Source organism: Ovis aries, chromosome 17, assembly GCF_016772045.2.
Source record: "Ovis aries strain OAR_USU_Benz2616 breed Rambouillet chromosome 17, ARS-UI_Ramb_v3.0, whole genome shotgun sequence".
Taxonomy (NCBI): Eukaryota; Metazoa; Chordata; class Mammalia; order Artiodactyla; family Bovidae; genus Ovis; species Ovis aries.
Window position 1 is genome coordinate 62878309 of NC_056070.1, and position 21543 is coordinate 62899851.

At 45.8% G+C, this 21543-nt stretch overlaps 4 protein-coding genes across 5 annotated transcripts; 2 read left to right on the forward strand and 2 right to left on the reverse strand.

Moving 5' to 3' along the window:
• Positions 1-1108: 1108 nt before the first annotated feature.
• Positions 1109-3001, forward strand: LOC101117965 (cytochrome c oxidase subunit 6A1, mitochondrial). The gene is made up of 3 exons (XM_004017415.4): positions 1109-1226; positions 1372-1514; positions 2708-3001. The coding sequence occupies exons 1-3, from the start codon at positions 1124-1126 to the stop codon at positions 2789-2791; spliced, it is 330 nt and encodes a 109-aa protein (XP_004017464.1). The 5' UTR covers positions 1109-1123; the 3' UTR covers positions 2792-3001.
• Positions 3002-3853: 852 nt separating this feature from the next.
• TRIAP1 (TP53 regulated inhibitor of apoptosis 1) lies at positions 3854-6125 on the reverse strand. Its single transcript, XM_004017418.6, has 2 exons — positions 5958-6125; positions 3854-4834 (listed from the first exon to the last, which is right to left on the reverse strand). The coding sequence occupies exons 1-2, from the start codon at positions 6102-6104 to the stop codon at positions 4751-4753; spliced, it is 231 nt and encodes a 76-aa protein (XP_004017467.3). The 5' UTR covers positions 6105-6125; the 3' UTR covers positions 3854-4750.
• A 45-nt stretch (positions 6126-6170) lies between these two features.
• On the forward strand, positions 6171-13632 carry GATC (glutamyl-tRNA amidotransferase subunit C). 2 transcript variants are annotated; one of them, XM_027956618.2, is made up of 4 exons: positions 6171-6288; positions 6397-6569; positions 11811-11914; positions 13118-13632. In XM_027956618.2, the coding sequence occupies exons 1-4, from the start codon at positions 6208-6210 to the stop codon at positions 13168-13170; spliced, it is 411 nt and encodes a 136-aa protein (XP_027812419.1). In that variant the 5' UTR covers positions 6171-6207; the 3' UTR covers positions 13171-13632. The 2 variants fall into 2 exon arrangements, with proteins under 2 accessions (XP_027812419.1, XP_060257263.1); XM_060401280.1 differs by having other exon boundaries at positions 11811-13632.
• Positions 13633-14445: 813 nt separating this feature from the next.
• Positions 14446-20808, reverse strand: SRSF9 (serine and arginine rich splicing factor 9). The gene is made up of 4 exons (XM_027956617.2): positions 20491-20808; positions 17984-18144; positions 16328-16500; positions 14446-14938 (listed from the first exon to the last, which is right to left on the reverse strand). The coding sequence occupies exons 1-4, from the start codon at positions 20676-20678 to the stop codon at positions 14795-14797; spliced, it is 666 nt and encodes a 221-aa protein (XP_027812418.1). The 5' UTR covers positions 20679-20808; the 3' UTR covers positions 14446-14794.
• Between the last annotated feature and the right edge of the window lie 735 nt (positions 20809-21543).

Sequence of the window (21543 nt, forward strand, 5' to 3'; positions counted from 1 at the left end):
TGCATTTGTTTTATCTAACTTGCTCAAGGTCATACAGGCTGTGAGGGATGGGAACAAAATATGAATCCAGTCTACCCACATCAGAGTCTCTGTTTATTCCTCTAAGTAGGGGTTCTTAATTTGGAGCACAGGACTCTTAGGGGGTCTCTGGGTGCACTTTACAGTACCTTCTTCCCCTCTCATTGTGTGCTTAAACTGTGTGTGCTGAGGAGAAGTTGTATTAATATTTTATTTGAGGAAAGGATTCAGAGCTTTCATTATATTTTTAAAGGAACCTATGGTCAAGAAGTTTACTTTCATTTTTATGTATCTATTTTTTAAGATTTTGTTTATTTTTATTTGGCTGCACTGGGTCTTAGTTGCCACATGCCAGATCTAGCTCCCTGAGGAGGGATGGAACCTGAGCCCCCTGTATTGGGAGGGTGGAATCTTAACCACTAGACCACCAAGGAAGTCTCTCTTACGCATCTATTTTTTAACTTTTATTTTTAAAACTGTTTTTAGATGGGTAGAAGAAGAAGAAAAAAGAAGGGCAGGAAAGAATTGCAGAGATAAAGTATAAGAAGTGTCAATTGTTTCCCGTTGCTATTCATTTACTCAACATATTTGTGTTGAGCACCTGTTACTTGCCAGGCACGATCCCAGAGTTTGGGGATGCTGCAGTGGCAAAATCTCTTGTTTCCCCTGACAGATTATAAGCTGTGTGATGCCTACAAAATAATAATGATGACAATTATTATGTCCTAGTGTCTTGAAAAAAAAGCGGAGTCAGAGGATGAGGAGGGAAAAAGCATTTTAGATAGGGGATTTGTGCTTGGAACCTGTTGATTCGCACGGACTCCAACGAAGGGAGCGACCCTGGATGCCAGGGTGTCCTTCCACAAATCTTTTTTTTAATGCGCTCATCTTCACCGCGGTGCTGACCTTAGGAACAAGGTACGCACACAGGAGTGCTGAGCGCATGCTCCCTCTGGCTCCCGCTGCTCCGAGCTTTTAGGCTACAATGCGCAGCCTCCGCGGAAAAGGTACCACCCACTAGGAACTTCCTTTTGAGGTTGTAGTCCCACCCCCACAGCCAACATCCTATTTCCGCTTCCGGCGCTGCGGTGGACCCAGGTCGAAGATGGCGGCGGCAGCTGGATCTCGGGTTTCTGGGCTGCTGGGTCGTTCCCGCCTGCAGCTGAGTCGGTGTATGTCCAGTGGCGCCCATGGCGAGGAGGGCTCAGGTACTGGGACCGGGGTCGCGGGGCGGGCCTCAGGTCTGCTGAAGAGAAGAGCGGCGGGATTTTGACCTTGGCTCGAGGACTTGGGGAGGGAGGTGAGACGCGGGCGGCTCCTCGCCCGGCCTGAGCGGTCGTGCCCCCTCTGCAGCTCGCATGTGGAAGGCCCTCACCTACTTCGTGGCGCTCCCCGGGGTGGGAGTGAGCATGCTGAATGTCTTCCTGAAGTCGCACCACGGAGAGGAGGAGAGACCCGAGTTCGTGGCCTACCCCCATCTCCGCATCAGGTCCAAGGTACCCCCTTGCAGTCTCTTCAAGTGTCTGTTCGCCTTTCCCCAAATGCCCTAGTCCAAGTTCTTAATCCTCTAAAACGGTGGGTGCCGGGCGTGTACAGTTTCTCATTTAATCCTTCCAAACACATTTTTATTTTCTCCGGCCAGGCCTGAGTTTTCTTTTTTAAGGTCATACAAGTGCCCTTCGGTTTTTTCTTTCTCTGAGTCATCCCACCTTTTACCTTCTGATACTGTTAACAGTTGTCGGTTATACAAAACTTGGAGGTTTGTGAAATTACCTTAAGCTGGCAGAGTCGGAAGGCTCAGCCTTCAGGTTCACCTCTCTAAAACCTGGACATCTGACAGCTACTAGCTGCATAAGGAAGAGATTGACAGCTTCTGATCTTCACCTCTATGCTAGTTACCACCCTGACTGTGTCATTTTTTGACTCTTGATGTAGATATTTAACTACTATCTCACTTAGCTCAAGTGGAAAATTAAGCTGGATTCTTAAATTTAGAAAGAATTGATGAGTCTCAGCGCCACTGCCACCCTTGTCAATAGAATTAGAAGGCATACATACAGTGAAATGTCTTAACCTCAGTACCATTGACATTTGGGGCTGGATAATTCTTGTTGGGGCAAAGGGCAGTCCTGTGAGTTACAGGATATTAGGAACATCCTTGACTTCTAACCACTAAGTGGTAGTGGTACCCCCTCTTCAAGATGTCTCCAGATACTGGCCTGTGTCTCCACAAGAGCAGAATCATTCTGGGTTGGAAATCACTGCCCTGGAGCAATGTTTTTCAAAAGTACCACGCAGAATAGTGGAGGGTATGTTGCAGTTTCCAATCCAGAGATTTGTTTCAGGTCCAGAAATCTGCATTGAAGTAAGCATCTCCTCCCCTGTACCTGCTTCTAGCATTCTGATATAGGTGATGGGAGGACTGCACTTTCAGAAACACAGCACTGAGGTTTACAAGGAGAGGCTTAGGAGTACCGAACTTGAGTTTTCCTTTCCTACTGTCCTCTTTACGGGCTCCCCTGGAGTTTTTAAGAGCTCTCTTATGGGAGCACTGAAACATGGCAGTTATGTAAAGGACGAATTTCCATTTTGTTTTTATCTGTTACCTGTTACTTGCTCTGTTTTAAGCAGTTTGTGGCAGTGCTGAACTGTTTTCTGGAACTGCCTAATTGCCATCTTCACTCCACAGCCCTTTCCCTGGGGAGATGGTAACCATACCCTATTCCATAACCCTCATGTGAATCCGCTTCCAACCGGCTATGAAGACGAATAAAGAGAATCTGGACCACTACCCAGTGGGGACCACAGCACTGGTTTGGACCATTACTCTGCACGCATGGACCAGAAAAGTATATGGGACCTTAAGCTCACCACTTTGTATCCAGTGATGACCATTACACTTGAGGACCATTATACTGATCTTCCATCCCTTTGCTTATAGCAGGAGGAGATGGCTTAAATAAACAATTTAGTCATGACCTGAGAGTTGCATTCTTTGGTTGTGTTTTTCCCTCAGAAAGTAGCATTAATATTCTCTCTGTTTGTACAGTGACAGTCTGTGACTACTGTTGACAGTGTTTCAGTTCCAGTTCAGGCCTCCCGAAGAACAGTGTTTGTAACAGGCCTGGTCTTGGTTTCTTGTGCCTGGGGTGGGTAAAGCAAAGATCTAAATTGACCTAATTAACAGTCAAAATTGGGTCCTGGCAGACTTTGGATGGGAAAGACACTGGCATTTGCTGAAGGATACTCCCTAAAATCAGTTTTCTCCAGAGGTGGCAAGTTCGCATCTTGGGTCCTCTCTCAGCTCCCTTCAGGCTGGAAGGGTTATAAACTTCTGGAGAAATAAAGGCAGTATAGCAGTATGACACTTCCTGCATATAGTACTGGCTTTGTTTGTTTCTGGAATTAAAAATTTCCTGTAGCCATAAGAATTAGAAGAAACAACAATCAATAATAGTTACAAAATCACCCTTGAAGAGCAATTAAAATTTCCTCTTCAAAATTTAAAACCTTTCAAGTACCTCAGATAGTTGGTCATTTTATGGGCAGGATAAAGTAAAAATAGCAGTAAAGTGGAAGAGAGATACAGAATCTAGGCTTTCTGTAAATCAAGTTTCATACTGTGTGGGCACACAAAATTTTCTGAGTTGGGTACCATTATATAAACATTGAAATCAGTGAGGTTTCCATTTGCTATACCATACTACCTAGCTTAGATAAATCTTCATTTTTAAATTATAAAGCATATAAAACTCTGCCCAGCGTACATGAGATGTGTGGGGTTCATAGGATGGAAGTCGTTCCATAAAACGCACTGAGTTCCAGGAACAAATAATGAATATAAACTGTTACAATTTATTTCATCTTCATGATTTCAGGCATTACAGGGCAGGGTGAGTAAACAAGGCAAGTAAAGTGACCTCTTCAGCCTGCCTGCCACCCCCCCATTTAATCATATGCAGCATTTTGGCATTTTGGCATTTTTATGATATACAGGTTGACTTAATTCATTGACTTAAGTTGAAAGCTGGCAGCAGCAAATCTTGGTAATTTAGGATCTTCCTCCATAGCCACTCCAAGGATTTTAATTCCTGAACTACACGAAGTGCTCTGAAATGGTGTTCGCTGCAGCGATTCATGAAGCTTTCACATCTTGGTATGAAATCTGACACCTCTTGTTTAGGTAGGAAACTGTTGAAAGCGGTCTTCCTCTTGGCTAACCCAGTCCACCAACAATCTAACAGTTAAATTATTATATAAAAATAAAACTGTGCTTCTAAGCATTGACCGAAACTGTTGTGCTGGGAACCCTTTCTAGAGTATTAGCTCCCTTAGAGAAATGAGATCTTAACCAGCTGCTTCCATGAAACCCCAGCAGAGTGTACGTAATGTCCTTCAAAGAATGGCTCGAGGTGAGGCAACCTTATCCTGACAAGCTTACTAGAGTTTTTATACAAGATATATTTAAAACTGATCCCAGACCAAGTACTGCAATGATAATCCCAAATAATCCCATTATTTAGAATACTGAGTTCCTGCTGTGATGCCAGAGCCAGAAATCTCAAAGAGTGATGGTTCATCATTTTTTACAAATGAGAGAGATATCAAGGAGGAAAGGAAATTCTTCCCTCCTAAATTCATCAAATCAATGCTATCTTCAGTTTTAATTGACACGATCCAGGGTCCTCAATTTCCTGATTTGAGGAGTCCACTTTAAAGATGACTGTCAAGGTCAAGAAGAGCTTTCAGGCTTTTCTTTGCCATGGCCCATGAACTCCAGTCCTTCAATAGGAATCTCCTTCTCCTTTATCGCTTTCTGATGGAAGAAAACATGATAAAGGGACTACATGAAGCCTGAAGTCAAAACTTTAGAAATACTTTGTAGAATATTTTGTACTTTAGGTACAAAAGTAAATCCAACTGTACCATAAGGACTACCAAACATGACAAACCCGAAGTATGATTATGAAGAAATTAAGTGTAAGACCAGAGAGAGAAGTTGGAGAGTTGTAACAAAATTCAGAAGTGCAATTTAAGCAGTATCACCACTCTGTTGTGATACTTGTTTAGTCACTAAATAGTGTCTGACTTTCGTGACCCTGTGTGACCCCTGCCAGGCTCCTCTGTCCACATGATTTCCCAGGCAAGAGTACTGGAGTGGGTTGCCATTTCCTTCTCCAGGGGATCTTCCAAACCCAGGAATCAAACCAGCATCTCCTGCATTGCAGGTGAATTCTTTACCACTGAGCCACCTGGGAAACTCCTATTGTGACAGACACAAGTTCAAATCGGTCCCAGGACTTACTGGCTACGTAACTTTGAGCAAGTCTCTCTTTCCAATGTCTACGGGACAAAGACAAGTCCACCTGGACTTACTGAGGATGTTTTTTAAGTTAACTAATTGGGACTGCCTTGCCCAGGGCTGTTCTTACAATCAGATCTGTTTCACATTCACTGTGCTGGAATAAACATGTTCTAACTGGCCAAGAGAGAAAACATAGGCCAGTGAAGGCATTGTGACAACATAAGAGGACCCTCCATGAGGTCTAACAGGCCAGAGACTTAACACCCCGTCTGTCAGTGGAAAAGTGCACCACAGCAAAATCCAAGGACACTTGATTCTAGTGAACTTCGACTACTCGTTTAACTATTTCTGGGCGTGAGTGTTCCACGTATAAAATACAAATAACTGGGCTCACTTTGCAAGTTCAGGTTCATCACCAAAGGAACCAAAGAATGTAATTGGGCTCCGCAGAAAGTAAGGTGCTGCAAAAAGACTTACCTTTGACATTCGGAAAGATACCACGCATCCCGGGTGGTGAATGGTAAGGGAGAGAACTGCCACTGGTCTCATCGAGGCTTTTCTTCCACCCTGCCCGTCCCAACCCCCTCGAGCCGGGGCCTAGGGCAGAGGCGAGAGGGCCCGGGTAGGAGCTCACCTGAACACACTGCTGGTAGCGCTTGAAGAGGTCGGTGCATGGGTCCCCGGAGCCATCCCCCTTGAGGAACTTCTCGGCAAACCAGCGATTGAAGCACTGGTCGTACTCGCGCTTCATGTCTGTGCAAGCCTCCCCTACGCTGTTCATGGCGTCGGCGTCCGCGGCGGTGGCGGCGCTCTCGGATGTCATCACTTTTAAGCGCGTCGCGCGCTTAGGAGAGGATGCGCTACGGCGGCCGACAGGGAGCGAAATGTGGGCGCGGGCCGTGCACCTATGTCTTCGGGCTGCGGCGCGCGGGCGCCGGGGCTTCACCTCCAAGGCGGATCCTCAGGTAGAGGTCGGGGAGTCCAGGCGGGTGTTGGAGCGGGGCGGAAGGCGGAGCAGGCCCCACCCGTAACCCACACCCTCCGCCTCATTCGCCCCCCCACCCCGCCCCCAGGGAAGTGGCCGGGTCACGGGCGAGCTGATCCAACACCTGGAGCGGCTATCGCTGGTGGACTTCGGCAGCCAGGAGGCCGTGGCCCGGCTGGAGAAAGCCATCGCCTTCGCCGATCGGCTCCGCGCGGTGAACACCGACGGAGTGGAGCCCATGGAATCAGTCCTGGAGGACAGGTAAGCTCGCGGCCGCGCGGCCCTCAAAGGATGGCCCGCGGCGTCTTCGCTATCAGTAAGGGCTGGAGCTTAGTCTCTCATTCCACCGAGGGGAAAAGAACATTAGCGACACGCGAGAACTTGCGCACGGTCACCCTGCGAGTAAACGCTTTCGCTCTTTGCGTCGTTCGTTAAGGATCCTCTCCCTCCCCTTTAAAATCCTCTAGCCCTCCCTGTGTAACAAGGAACAAAATCCAAACGTCTAAGCTTTCACCTTCTAAGCCCAACTTTCTAGAGCGCCCCCTACCTCATCACTCAGACGACTTGACTTCCTGCCTATTTCTGCTACACGCCAGATTCGTGGCTTCTCTAGGTCTTTGCCCTTGCTTTTCTTTTTGTTGGACAGTTCATCTCTTTGGCCTCTCCTTTGTTGGCAAAGTAATGTCTCTGCTTTGAATTTGCTGTCTAGGTTGGCCATAACTTTTCTTCCAAGGAGTAAGCGTCTTTTAATTTTATGGCTGCAGTCACCATCTGCAGTGATTTTGGAGCCCCCAAAAATGAAGTCTGACATTGTTTCCACTGTTTCCCCATCTATTTCCCATGAACTGGATGGGACCAGATGTCATGATCTTATGTTGAGCTTTAAGCCAACTTTTTCACTCTCCTCTTTCACTTTTATCAAGAGGCTTTTAGTTCCTCTTCACTTTCTGCCATAAGGGTGGTGTCATCTGCATATCTGAGGTTATTGGTATTTCTTCTGGCAATCTTGATTCCAGCTTGTGCTTCTTCCAGCCCAGCGTTTCTCATGATGTACTCTGCATAGAAGTTAAATAAGCAAGGTGACAATATAGAGCCTTGATGTACTCCTTTTCCTGTTTGGAACCAGTCTGTTGTTCCATGTCCAGTTCTAACTGTTGCTTCCTGACCTGCATATAGGTTTCTCGAGAGGCAGGTCAGGTGGTCTGTATTCCCATCTCTTTCAGAATTTTCCACAGTTTATTGTGATCCACACAGTCAAAGGCTTTGGCATAGTCAATAAAGCAGAAATAGATGTTTTTCTGAGCAGAGACATTACTTTGCCAACAAAGGTCCATCTCGTCAAGGCTATGGTTTTTCCAGTGGTCATGTATGGATGTGAGAGTTGGACTGTGAAGAAAGCTGAGCGCCGAAGAATTGATGCTTTTGAACTGTGGTGTTGGAGAAGACTCTCGAGAGTCCCTTGGACTGCAAGGAGATCCAGCCAGTCCATTCTGAAGGAGATCAGCCCTGGGATTTCTTTGGAAGGAATGATCCTAAAGCTGAAACTCCAGTACTTTGGCCACCTCATGCGAAGAGTTGACACATTGGAAAAGACTCTGATGCTGGGAGGGATTGGGGGCAGGAGGAGAAGGCGACAACAGAGGATGAGATGGCTGGATGGCATCACTGACTTGATGGACGTGAGTGAGTGAACTCCGGGAGTTGGTGATGGACAGGGAGGCCTGGTGAGCTGCAGTTCATGGGGTCACAAAGAGTCGAACACGACTGAGTGACTGAACTGAACCACTCTAAATTCTCCCTCCACTCCCTCTAGTCACTATCTCCTTATCCTGTCGGGTTTTCTTCCACTGTTTTTCTTGATTATCTTATTTTTGTTGACTTGTACTATTTCTTGTAATTAGAAAGTGAGCTCACATCTGACTTGCTTACTCCTGGATTCCTGTCTCAAAAATTTTTTAGATATACACTTTTTCTGACCTAGGGGTTCCCTGTCTGTGACATATATCTGTGACAGTGCATCAAGATGTGTGCACGAGCATTCAGGGTATGCAAATCTGTTGATAATACAGAACAACAGAAAAGAAACTGGGAGGGATTGGGGGCAGGAGGAGAAGGGGACGACAGAGGATGAGATGGCTGGATGGCATCACTGACTCGATGGATGTGAGTTTGAGTGAACTCCAGGAGTTGGTGATGGACAGGGAGGCCTGGCGTGCTGCACTTCATGGGGTCGCAGAGTCGGACATGACTGAGTGAGTGAACTGAACTGAAGCGTCCTTCATGGCTAAATTAATCTTCATACACTGAAATGACAGTTAAAAATAATGAAATAACTATATATGCTGATATGGAAAGGTTTCCAGGGTATACTTATTAATAATAAAAAAGGCAAAGTTCAGAATATGGTGTGTGGTTTCATTGATGCTTTGTGTGTAATCCATTTTATATACTCTGGTGCATGCATTAAGTTGTTTTGTTCCCTGAAAGGGCATGCAAGAAACTGTTAACCATGGTTAGTGTTAGAGAAGGTGGAAATGCAAAGGGAAATTTACCTTTGACTGCCTAAGGGGGCAGAGTAATAATCCAAGTAGTGAAGTAGTGTAATGCAACCCGGAGGGCTGGGTCTTTGACAAAGCAGCTTGTGTATACTGTACTTAGAGTGTGCAGCCCCTAACCACCTCTACCAGTTATTGCCAAATCTTAATACATTTTTAAAGAAAACACTCTTTTTTGCAAAGCAGACTTGTTTGCCATTTAGGAGTGCAGCTTCTTGGGAAGGATAGGTATGCAACTTACAAAGATAAGGGCAATCTACAACCCTGTCCTAGCCTTTTCCTGATGGAATTTTAAAAAATAAATTCCTGGTAGAAGTGGGCAAAAGCTGACATTAGTCAGTGCCAGTCAAGAGAGCCACACTTATGTGTAACTGTAACCTTTGTGTTGAGTGCTTGCTAGCCTCAGGACTTCCCCGGGGTTCCAGTGGTTAAGACGCTTCACTTCTACTGCCGGGGGTCATGGGTTCGATCCCTGGTCCAGAACTAAGATCCCACAAGGAGTGTGGGGTGGCCATAAAAGAAATAGTCGTCCCATAGAAACTGTTTTTTCATCTCAGAGCCAGAGACTGACTCACATGGCATCTCTGATTGCAGTCAAATAACTCAATACTTAAGATGTCCCTCAGGGCTTTATTTGCCCCATCAATTAGCTCTCATTTCAATCTGCATGAAACTAAATTAAAAGGCTCGTAGATGGAGGTAGACTGGTGGCCAGAGAAACAGCTCCTCGCAGCTGATAGCTGGGAAGAGGCAGAAAGAAGCTAAAACAACAGCACAGCTGTCCCATTGGTCAGCCCAGGGCCAGCTGAGGCACTTCTTCCATCATGCTGCCATAGTGCTTTCCGTGAAATTAAATGCATCGCCCACAGTTATTGGCTTAAGTGCCTTGTCCATGAGCTTTAGAGGGCAGATTTTTTTTTTAGAGATTTCTAATTCACAGTTGAAACTGTCCGCAACCAGGGCTTTTCATCTGATTGAGAACACAGCAAGATCAATGGACTCTTTTTCAATTCTTCCAAGGATGGTACATAACTAACAACTAGACCAGATGCATAGAAGTTGTCCTACATTTCTGGACTAAACTCTCTTGTAGAATCCCGACTGAGAAAGATGAGGTGAGGTAGACCTTCATAATTGACAGGCATCTGAAGAGCTCATCTGGTCCTGTTTCGTGTTTTATGCATGATTCCAGGGTCAAGAAAAGTTAAGCAACTTGCCAAATGAGGGGCCTGCTTGGTGTGCCCTCACAGACTCTGGATTCAGTAGCCTAGGATTAAGAAAATAGGGAGGTGTGGAATACAAACAACTTCATCTTAAACAGTACTTGGATAGAAACGTGTGATAGTTAAAGGGGTGAATTTCCTCCTTCAGGAAACCTTACTAGGAAACCCAATTACCAAATGAGTGGACCTGGGAAATTTTTTATATTGGTTGCGCTGGGTGTTCATTGGTGTGTGAGCTTCGCTTATTGAGAACCACGGGTTCTAGAGCATGTGGGCTTAGTTGCCCCTTGGCTCGGACCATTTTAAACATCATCCCAGCAATTCTCTCAACCTTTTTATTTTTTATTTATTTATTTTTTCTGAACCTTTTTAGAAATAAGGTAACTGATACATGGAAAGGATAAGTAACTTGCATACAGGCCATGTGGAGCTCTGGGGTTTGAATTCCGCAGTGATTCAGGGGCCCCAGCTCTTAAACATTTTGTCATATTGCCCAACAGAAATATTAACTCCAGAAAGTCCAGTGGTCACCTTTACAGATGATTTTTACTGTTCTCCAAGTTTCCTTGAACGAGTGTATATTCCTTATATGGTTTAAAAAGAAAAAAATCTAGTGCAACCTTCACTTTTTTGGCAAGAAACTTCAAGTCTAGACAGATCATACTTGTCCAAGGTCACACAGTTAAAACAGTGCCAGTCCTAGAATAGAGTTCAGCTTTGAACTCTTTGTACCATTAATGTGTTTATCGTGTCTCATTCGGGGCTGGGTGCCCCAAAGAAACAGAACCAATCCTTTCCTTAAAGAAACTTATGATTACACCTTGGCCTTTCTGTACAGCCTCTACAGATGTTCATGTCCCATCCTTGCCCTACTGCGTGTCTGGTTCAAAGCAGAAAGCTTGCCTGCTATCCTGTTAGTGACTGAGTATACTGCTTACTTTTCAGCCCAAGTATCTGGAAGCCATCTCAAACCTCTTGTCATGCACTTTCAAACCTTAAAACAGTAGTAAAGCCCCACAGATGTGTTCAACTGTTTGGTTTCACTCGTCTCCCATCCGGATAGTTTAATGAAGCCACTAAGCCCCAACAACAGTACAAGATTCTTGGGCTATGTTTGTGGTACATCTTGCAAGGGAAGGTACTTTTATATCCAAAGGTGGCTGTGATGAAGAAAGCACTCATCTTAGGGGCACCAGAAGCAGGATCGGATCCCAATCCTGTCCCTTAGCAGCTTAAGTCACTTATAACCACTGTTGAGAAAGTTTCTGTACCTTACTCATTTCCCATCCCCATCGTCCCCCACCCCCGAAATCCAGCTCTTTCTTGATCATGGTTAAGGGGTAACATCACCTGTTCTGAGGACCGCAGGCTGGGTGGGGTCCCCTATCAATTTCCTTGGCAAGCATCGCTTACCTCTTGTTAGACTTAATACACTGTATTGTAATTGCCTTTTTACTATCTCCACCAAAAGCACCTTACCCATAGTAATCATCAAAAATATTTATTAAAACTTGTCAATACTGAGGAATTATTATTAATACCACTTATCTCACAGGGTTGTTGGGGAAATCAATAAATGGTAGGCTGTTACTTGGTCTTCCATCTTTGAGTAGTGACTCTAACTCGAGAATATGCTGCTGTCTTCTCCTCCCACCCTTGACCCTTTCAACCCATGCCCGTGAAGCCACATTCTGAGAAGCTAACCTAAGCTTCTGGTTTTGTAGATGTCTGTACTTGAGATCTGACAATGTGGTAGAAGGCAACTGTGCTGAAGAACTACTACAAAACTCCCACCGAGTTGTGGAAGAGTATTTTGTGGCTCCGCCAGGTATGTGCTACCCAAAATGGCTTAACAGACTGTGCCACAGTAAATGTGAGAATGCTGTAGGAACTGTGAGGCCCAGATCTGCTCTGTGAAAGCACTCTGACCAAGTATAAAGAGGCAATGGTGATTGTCCAAGGGTTCAGACTTCTAGTTATAAGTTAAATAAGTCCTGGGGATGTGTGATGTACAGCATGGTGACTAGTTAACAACACTGTATTGTATATTTGAAAGTTGCTGAAGAGTAGATCTTAAAAAAGTTCTCACCACAAGAGAAGAAACCGTAATTAAGTGAGACAATGGATATTAACTAATCCTGTTATGGGAATCAATCTGTGGTATATACATATATCAAATCATTGTGTTGCACATCTTAAACATACATCTGTATGTCAGTTATCTCGATAAAACTGGGAATAACAAAAACACAGTATGTATAGGTGGCAAGGTGGCAGTAGATTCTGGAAGTCACATTAACCTCTAGGGGTCAATTGGTAACAGGAATGAGGAAAACAAAAACAGGACTGGGGTGGGGAGGGCTGTGCCTAGTGGCAGATCTGGAGCTCTACCTTAAAGGGACAGCTGGCATGTGCTACTTCTCTTGTTCAGGGCCAGGCAGGGATGGGAGCCCAGAGAACCTGGACATCTGGCATTCTGTGTGCTGGTTCCCAAAATTTAATTGTTAATCAAAGACTTTAAAAAAGTAAAATACTGTGAAAGTAAAAAACATACCTGCAAGCCAGATGCATCCTGTGAGTCATCAGTTTACAACCCCTAGTGTGGAAATTTGCATCTTTAAACCTCACTGTAACTATTTTAAAACTCTGGGCCAATAATAACACCCAGAACTTTGGGTGTTAACCTCTGATAGTTGTTACTGTTTAAGCAGACATAGCCATTGATCACATACGCTGTTTGTCACACAAGACCTTGTGTCAGGTTTTGCTTCTTGGGAAAAATTGAGTTCACAGTCTCTCCTTCCTCTCCTATATACATACAAATGTCTAATTAACCTGTCTCTGCTACTTATTGACAAGTGTGCATTAATTAGGCTTCACTTATAACTGTGGTTCTTTCAGATACTCAGAAAAACAGGGTAATAGCTATACTTACTTCCATTGCTTATTTTTCATGACAAATCAGTTAGCTCAGTGTAGAGCCAGCTGGGAAGCAGGCTTAACATTCCTTTTTGTTTTTCTTTTCAAACAGGTAATATCTCTTGGTCAAAGCTGGATGAAAAACAGCCCTTCCCACACCACTGAGTAGCTATTCTGGGAAGGGGCATTCTATGAACACACGGAAGTGCAGAAACTATTGTGCAACAAGTATTTTGTTACTATGAACACTAATGTACCACTTCCTTCAGTCATCTGAAAAAAGTGATGGCTAGGTATCTTTTACTAATTCTTCTGAAGCTAGAACTGGGAAAGATCTAGCCAAAATAAGGCAGAGTCCCTGACACCAACAGGAAGTGGAAGGTATGGCTGATTTCCAAGGAAATGGATCAAGTATATTCACAGATACTCATAGACCATTCAGTGTGGAAGACTTTATCCCTCCCTAAAAGACTGTCTACCAAACTGCACTTAAGTGAATCTTTCTATTTATGTAATTGTTACAGACCTTGCATCCGATCACTTCATGACCACCCTTTTAGTTGCTGTTTCTGTCAACCTGAGCAGCCTTTTATCTTTACTAAACATACTTAAATTTGTTCTTGGGTACCCACTGTGTTTCAAGCAGAGTGCTGACTTTCTGCTATGGTTGAAGGTGCCCCGGGTAGGCAGTTTGGGGAGGTGACTGGTTGTTTATGACCTTCACGATTGTCATTTCATGTGTGCGTAATTTCACCCCAAACTCATTTGAGTTGTATAGCTCAATGTAAAAAGTACAGCTTTTACGGGTTGACTATATTTCAATGAAGTGGTTTAAAAAAATAGCCTGTGACAATGTAGCCCCCTTACCCCCACTCCCTGCCCCATGATTACTGAACTAAGCAGAATCCAAGACAGTGGGAGGTTTTGGTTTTGGGATCCAAGACAGTGGGAAGTTTTGGTTTTGGGGTTTGTCTTTTTTTATAGCTCAGATACCAAGGACAAATATGAGACAAATTTAGGAGGGAAAGTGACAGAACCAAAAGTTAAATATTTGAGTTTTTTTCCCTGACCAACTTGCTCAAGTTGGTTTTGGTTAAGAATTTCCCAATGATCTTTACGCTGGCACCCACTTTTAAAAACCTGGTTTTAGCCTTCTCATTCCCTCCCCTATCTGCAATGCTCCTCTTTTCATTAAAGCAGCTTAGTTTAGTTTACATGGTTGGCTTTGAATTATAAGAAAACCCTGAAACTTCCCTTGGATGTGATGTTCTCAGACCATCGTCAGAGCAACTAACTTTATCCCCAAATAAGTAATCCACTCCTGCTCCTTACCAATTGGGCCCAAGTTGCCACTGCAACTCAATGTTTTGTTTTGTTTTTAAACATATCAGTGTGCCTGCTGGTGAAATCTATGAACACAATCAAAGACAACTACACCTGTCAGTTATTAAACGTTTAAAATATATTTCTAAACAGAATGGGCCGACTCGGTCACAGTAACTGCTGATCTCCATAGAAGAGCAACCCACAAGGATACAGCACTGATTTTTTTCCCATCATCGGGGTGAAAAATATACAACTCGTTTCTGAACCAAAACCACAATTTCTGCAGTTAAAAATGTTTCACTGCTAATATGGCCCTGGTAGAAATTATGTAGTTTTATTTCCTTAAAAAAAAAAAATTAAAAAAATCTCCTAAGACACTAAATCATCAATCTGGAATGTAGATTCTGAGCACAAAGCAGCTCAGTTCACCTAAAAAATAAAGAAAAAATTCCCACCACCTGTCTCAGTAGGGTCTGAAAGGAGAGAAGTAGTGTGGGGAACCCCTGCTTTGGTATGGAGAGTCACGGCCCCTCGACCCAGACCGAGACCGTGAATAGCCATAGCTGGTGCTTCTCTCTGGATAAACTCGGATGTAGGATGTTTCACCCTGAAAATCAAACAAAAAAGTCAAGGAAAAAATAAGACCTAGAAGAATAAAGCACACCAACACTTAATATGGCCGCCTAACAATAATTGTTGAGCACCATTTGGCACAATAGTGCCACAGGTAGGTATTCTTGCTCAAGGTAACACAAATAAATGGCAACTCGATTATGTGATAAATAACTCAAATACCGGCTACTACTCTTAACAAACCTAAATTACTACCACTGACCCCCACAATCTAAGAACTGGAAAGGCTCTCAGAGGTCAGATATATGGTTCAATCCCCTGCCACCTTTTCTGGTGGGTACCTACGGAAGAAGCTGACCAGTATTCAGCACCTCCCAGGTATCAGGACCTGGGCAAGATGCTTCATAATTTAGCTTCCTGACAAGTCTTATAAGATAATGCTATTATTGCATATACAGGAACCAGGGTTCAAAGTTGCTCAGCTAAGATTTTAATAAGCAGCAGAGGAGTTGTGTCCAGGCAGGCTTTTCACCCTCAGCTAGCATTCTCAGATTTAAAGATGCTAAGATGAAAGAAGCCAGATGCTTATTCCCCTCAGTGAACTCAATAATTTGATTTACCCTAACCAAGGCCCCGCTCTGTGTAACTGAAGACCACGTGCTGTTTTATTTCTGCTCCAAATTCAAGTCCTAGAGGATAGTCTGAGTAACAGCACTGCTAAGGCGTGCAGCCTCCGAGACATAGTTAGCAAAGTGAATCCTTAGAGAAAGAAATGGGCCTTGAAATTGATGTTTTCAGACATCCCTAAACCCCATAGCAAGCCAGGACAGTGTAACCAGGACAAAAATGTCCAATGGGTGGTCTGGTCTCCGTGGTATCAAAGGAATAGCTACCATGAGAATCAGACTTAAGTCCAAAACAGCAGCCACCTACTTGAAGGGAAGAACATGGAAAGCTAAGTCCCCAGGGTGAGATGATGAACAAGAAAACCTGAGCCAAGGGCTCAGGTTTCAAAGAGGCATCTGCACCACTTTGGGAAAGGCAAAGTGAAGTGACAGCCAGCCCCAACAGCAGTACCTAAGAGGGTAAGGTGACATGGTTGGCTTGCAGAGCCCAGACCAGAGCCAGAGGAGGGAGAGCCATAATATTAGGTTCATGGAGGGACACTGTGGTTTAAGTCAGTCACATGACAGACTGGGTATTCTCTCTGGGTTAAAAATATTATGGCTGCAGACTTCTCTCTGCCATGACCCTGCATTGCTGGGGCATAAGGAATTCCTTGGCTTTGTCCACTTAAGATAGATCTTAAATGGTATTATAAGGTCACTGAATGGCAAACACATGGCCTGTTGCTACTTCTGCTAGGTCAGCTTCAGGTGGAATGGTCTGGCAACGAGCTCCTCAACAGCAGGTGGGGACTCACCTCATGAGAGCGGAATTTGGTTTCATCCAGTTTACGCAGGGCATATTCCATGTCTTCTTTTCTGAGATACTCAACCATCCCCATTCCATCTTTCTGCACATCTGCGTAACAGACGTCCCCAGCTTCTCGCATGTGATCTTTCAGGTCCTGCCAGCTGCCTGATGGAGGAAGTCCTAGGCGCACAGAACAAGAGAAGAGGCCACATCCTTCATCCATGTTAAGAGCCCCAAGACCTAGGGTCCTTTCCCCATCAGTCACTACTTTTAAATCCTGATGGTCCCCAAATCACAGATTTTGACAAGGGACACAAAACCAAAAAACACTAAAGTATGGGTGATAAACCACCATAAGCAGCTCTCTAGGCAGCTCTCTAGGCAACTCTCCCAGAGACTAAGCCTTTCTTGACATAGCAAGAAGTCCATCCCATTACAGATTTAGCATCACTAAGAATTCCAAGCATCTCTTTCTCTGTCCTTCACAATTAATAACAAAATCCCAAGACTTTGAGTTGTAAATTTTTCCATTATGAAATTTTATCGGTACCAATTATTTCTTGTCTGACGCAGGACATTTTGAAACCATCTAGTAAAATAACCAAGGTGTAGATGAAGTAACACAAGAAAAACCTAAAGTTTGTTTTCTTGTAGGTGGGAATGACTGACAAACTAGACAAAATACCTCTTAAAAGATCACCAACACTCTTCAATACAGTAGGGGAAAAGGTAAGACTCAGACGCTAAAACTAGTCAGGAGTCATACAACCCTACCTGATGTCATGAAAGGGAAATGTGCTCCTGCTCTCAAAGGCTGTGTTTACCGCTCACAGCTCAGGACTGCAGCCATTTCCTAATAGTTTTCTAAGCAGGATTTCAGAGCAGCATGGAGAGAAAAAAAGATATGTATGACATCCTGAAGGAGGGAATAGAGTTCTGGGGTTAAACACTTACAAAGGGACACAGGCAGATACTGACAGTATCCCTCTTCAGCACCACGGGAGTCTGCTGCAACTGTGTGACATTCGCATCTAAGGTGCCAGGTTCCTCAAGATACCTCACTCTGCCAGGGGCCTAAAACACCCCTACAACATGCAGAAGGCCCCAGTTTTCTACCAGTGTGTTAATATTTCCAAAAAAATACATAAACCTCTGAGCTTAGCATCTCATCACTTGTCAACACTAGACATTTTGTTCTGTCCTTCGCAATATGATCCCTAGGACTACAAGTTGTTTGGTTTCTTTTTTACATAATTCCAAAACCATCACAAAATCTGGCCTATTTTAGGATCCAAGGCTAGGTATAATTTGTTCAAATCTGGCTTCCAGAATGTCTTTCTAGCAAGTCAGATGCCAAGGTACATTTCCAGAAGAAAATGTCTTTAGAATCCTGGCTGAAGAGGTTTGGGCATCATCTCTTTCAACGCTAGAAAAGTCCTTTTTTACAAGAAGCAAGTTTCTGTTCCGTCAAGGCTGCACGATCAGTGCAATTTCATTGGCAAGGTACCTGCCTCACTGGCAAGGCTTCAGACTGTCACTGTGCATGAGAAGAAAACCCCACACATCCTAAGCACTGAGAAACAATAGCTAATATTTCTGAGAGGCCAGACTCTGTGCTAAGTATTTCACATGCATCATCTCATTGAGTTTGAAAGGAACATACCTGAAACAAGAACTCGGAAATCAGATCTTCTCGTAGGAGGCCCACTCCTCCCACCACGGGGCCACCCACCCCGACCTCCGTAAGTCCTGGGGAACTCCACACGAAGCCGACACTGGCCATAATCGTAACCGTTCCTTCCATAAATTGCATCCTCAGCATCTCTGCAGAGAAAAGTCTGGAGTTAGTGTTGCTCAGGAGGACCGACTAATTTCCCTGTGAGGGGCATGAGTAACAAGTATGAAAAAAAAACCTGAAGTGAGAAAAAAGCAAAAGAACAAAACCCAGGAATTTGATGTACTACTGCTTTGAAGACCTTTCATGACACTGGAATTAAACTTTGCAGCTGTCACACACTGGGTTTTCTAGGTATGAAATGATAATGAATAAACAAACAGGTAAGAGAATTCAGAAAAAATAAACGGTTGGCAGATGATTGATTTTGCGATAGAACAGTGTTTCTTTGACCTTGGGGAGCTGTTTCTCAAAATGCACACCACACACTAGTCCTTTAATATTCTTCCTCAAGGCCTAGTACATTCAGGTCTACAGAAGGAAAAACTCATTTAAAAATAGGGAAGGCTCAAATGACAAATGAATATTGGTGTTTTGTTTAAGGAATACAGAATTCCCTCAAGTGCAACTTTTCAGCATAGCTTCGAGGACTAAGTTGTCAAAACCACTCTCTGGGTACAGTTTTGCCAAAAGAGATAAATATTCAATAGAGTAATACTTTAAAAGTCTTTCTTAGGGTTCTAGGGGAGTGAGGAACACCAAGATGGCTCTCCAGGATTTGACAGGAAAGAGAATGCCCTGAGGCTGGGGGGACAAACAGCTGAAGAAATACTCATGAAAGAATCATTCAGATGTCAGAGGCACATAATCGCTTATGAAGATTCTAGTCCCAGGATCAAAAGCAAGGAGGACCACATCCAGCTCAACCCTGGCTATATGCAGAATACAGTGGGAGAGAGGCAGTACTGCTAGGGTTTAACGTTGTGAATGAAAACTGACCTCAGTCAAACCATTCTGCTACTTACTAGTCGTTGCCTCTGGGTAAGTATGCGATCAGGACTTTACATCTAAGTGTAAAATGCCAGTTTTGAAAGGATTAAATAAGATAACTGTGTGCAGAGCTTTGCTTGAAACTTGGCACTAGCATATCAAAAAGACAGCTTTTCCATTATGAAAGGAAGGAGGAGAAAAAGACACAGTAGCACATCACACAGTAAGTTTGTGTTCCAAGGAACAGGGGATTCAAATCCTACCTTCGCTGGTAGCCCTCCCTTTTATCAACTCTATCCTCAGTTTACTCAGGATGTCAAGTATGTCGAAAGTAACAGAGCCTACCTTGTAGGCTGTTGAAAATGCTTAGTAATATATAGTACAGTACATGACAAATAGCAACTGTTGAAAAAAAAACCCAAAACACCAGTACTGTTAATAATTCTTTTCCACTTTAGGTGTGGAAATGCCTAGTTCCATTTTTGAGGCAAATGGCAAAGATACTAGGAACGATTTCCGTCAGAATCTTTAGCCATCGAAGCCTCAGGGTGCGTCCTGCCTCCCCATCCTCAGACGCTCCCCTTGCTTCGCATCACCCGCCCCCATCCCCCAAGATGGGCAAGACATCCCACCGGCAGTCCTCGTAGCGAAGCCCGCAGGGAGCAGACTAGGCAAAGCGCTCCCCGAGCCAATGCTGGAAACCAGAGAGCAAGCTCCGATTCACCCCAAGCATAGTAGCCAGCACAGTGCGGGGGCTTCTAAGAACCAACAATCGCAGTTTTGAAAGTTCCCAGGCCTTTTCTGGGAGACAAGGGCCGACACTCTGCAAAATCACAAAGACTCCTTCGAGCTCGTTTCGGATTGAGCGCGTCCAAACCCTCGGGACACCTTTATCATCTAGCGGTGGGAAGGAAGAGTGAAATCCGAGACCCCAAACCCCTGATGCTTTTATCAGAGCGAGGCTCTGGCCTCTGCGGGGCGGGGCGCGCGTGGATGGAAATCTGGTCCATCCAAGAGCCAGCCCGCTTTCGGCCCTGCAAAGGCATCCATATCGCCCCGCACTGTGCGCCCCCACAACGGCGAGTTCCAGCGGAGGGGAGGGGAGAGGGTAGAGAGGACAACCAGTGTCCTCACTCCTCACCGAGTCCTTTCCGGGCCGCCTCAGGGGCCAAGCTTCCCAAGCTCTGGGCCGCTTCCCCCGAAGGGTGCCTGGGTACCAGCCCCCGAGGCTGATCTGGGCGGGCTTGAGCCGTCCTCAGACCCGGCTTTTGTGTTTTCAAGTCAAAAAAAATAATAATAGAGGAAGTGACGGAGCAAAGGACTGCCTGGAGCCCCGCGGTGAGAGGAGGCCTCAGCCTCCACCCGGGGGCGCCCTGAGGGGGTCTGCGGCGGGAGGGGGAGGGGAGGCCCTGGAAGCGAAGGGAGAGAAAGGGAAGGCGGGGGCCCGCGGCCTCAGGCTGACTGACGGGCGGGCGGGTGGTGGGTGGGCAGCGCGGGGCCCTCACCGGGGGTCCTCGAAGCGCACGAAGGCGAAGGGCACGAGGCCGTGCCGATTCTTGAGCTCGATCTCGCTGATGCGGCCGTACTTGTAGAACAGGTCCTCCAGATCCTTCTCGCGCACGTCGCTCGGAAGGTTCCCCACGTAGATGCGCCCGTCGCCCTCACCGCCGCGCTCGTCCGCCCAGCCCGACATCCGCACCGCCCGACGCCGCGGGCCCGCCGCAGCCCACGTCGCCGCCGCCGCCGCCTCAGCCGGTGATCCCCCCACAGCGTCCCCGCGGGCTCGGAGGCGCTCAGCCGCACAGCATTGTGGGAACGAGAGCGGAAGCGGAGGGGTCGGGAGGAGGCAAAAAGGAATCCTCTTAAAGGGGACGCGGCTGCGACGACTGCGCGTGCGCGTTGCGCCCCCTGTAGGCGCCCAGGGGACCCGGGGAGCGACGACAGAGGGAGGTTCTAGAGTCCGGCGATTTGGAGTCAGTTCCTGAGGGCAGGTCGCACTCCCCAGCTGTGTCGACTTGGGCAAGTGACTCAGGCTCCCTGGGCCTCGATTTTCTCCCTCTGTAGCGCTGCCTATCTCACAGGCGTTTGTGAGCATTTGCTGAGGTGGACGCGGGTGTAGCGCTCGGGGTGGCTCCCCCGGGCCGTCACTCCGTGTGCTGGGCGCCAGAGGGAAGGAGTCGGCTAGGGCCTCAGGCTGATCCCACAGCGACCTGGAGGAGCCCCCGCCCGCTAGATTGAGCGGGGCCGTCGCGGCCCTCTGCCTCAGGTCTGTAGTCCCCTGGCCTCTGTCCCTGTTTTACAATCGCTTAGAACTAAGAGTGTAAGGTGGACTAAAATGAGTACAAGGAGGCCTGAGCTGGCCTCCGTAGCTTGGACGTGAAGTTTATCGGAGACCAAGAGGGAGTAAAAAGATCAGAACTGGGAATTCCCTGTCGCGCGCTTCCACTGCAGGGTCACGGGTTCAATCCCTGGACTGGTAACTAAGATCCTGCCAGCCGCGCGGTGCGGCCAAAAAAAGGGGGAATGGGGAATCATAACTATAGCGACTGTCATTATAG

Excerpts from the sequence above, each read along its gene's own strand:
- LOC101117965 (XM_004017415.4), top strand. The coding sequence starts at position 1,124 with ATGGCGGCGGCAGCTGGATCTCGGGTTTCTGGGCTGCTGGGTCGTTCC. Across the intron at positions 1,227-1,371 it reads CCATGGCGAGGAGGGCTCAG|CTCGCATGTGGAAGGCCCTC; the intron begins GTACTGGGACCG and ends CCCCCTCTGCAG. Across the intron at positions 1,515-2,707 it reads ATCTCCGCATCAGGTCCAAG|CCCTTTCCCTGGGGAGATGG; the intron begins GTACCCCCTTGC and ends TTCACTCCACAG.
- TRIAP1 (XM_004017418.6), bottom strand. The coding sequence starts at position 6,104 with ATGAACAGCGTAGGGGAGGCTTGCACAGACATGAAGCGCGAGTACGAC. Across the intron at positions 4,835-5,957 it reads GCTACCAGCAGTGTGTTCAG|AAAGCGATAAAGGAGAAGGA; the intron begins GTGAGCTCCTAC and ends TTCTTCCATCAG.
- GATC (XM_060401280.1), top strand. The coding sequence starts at position 6,208 with ATGTGGGCGCGGGCCGTGCACCTATGTCTTCGGGCTGCGGCGCGCGGG. Across the intron at positions 6,289-6,396 it reads CCTCCAAGGCGGATCCTCAG|GGAAGTGGCCGGGTCACGGG; the intron begins GTAGAGGTCGGG and ends CCCCGCCCCCAG. Across the intron at positions 6,570-11,810 it reads GAATCAGTCCTGGAGGACAG|ATGTCTGTACTTGAGATCTG; the intron begins GTAAGCTCGCGG and ends CTGGTTTTGTAG.
- SRSF9 (XM_027956617.2), bottom strand. The coding sequence starts at position 20,678 with ATGTCGGGCTGGGCGGACGAGCGCGGCGGTGAGGGCGACGGGCGCATC. Across the intron at positions 16,501-17,983 it reads TTTCCGAGTTCTTGTTTCAG|GACTTCCTCCATCAGGCAGC; the intron begins GTATGTTCCTTT and ends CTGTGCGCCTAG. Across the intron at positions 14,939-16,327 it reads CCAAATTCCGCTCTCATGAG|GGTGAAACATCCTACATCCG; the intron begins GTGAGTCCCCAC and ends TTTGATTTTCAG.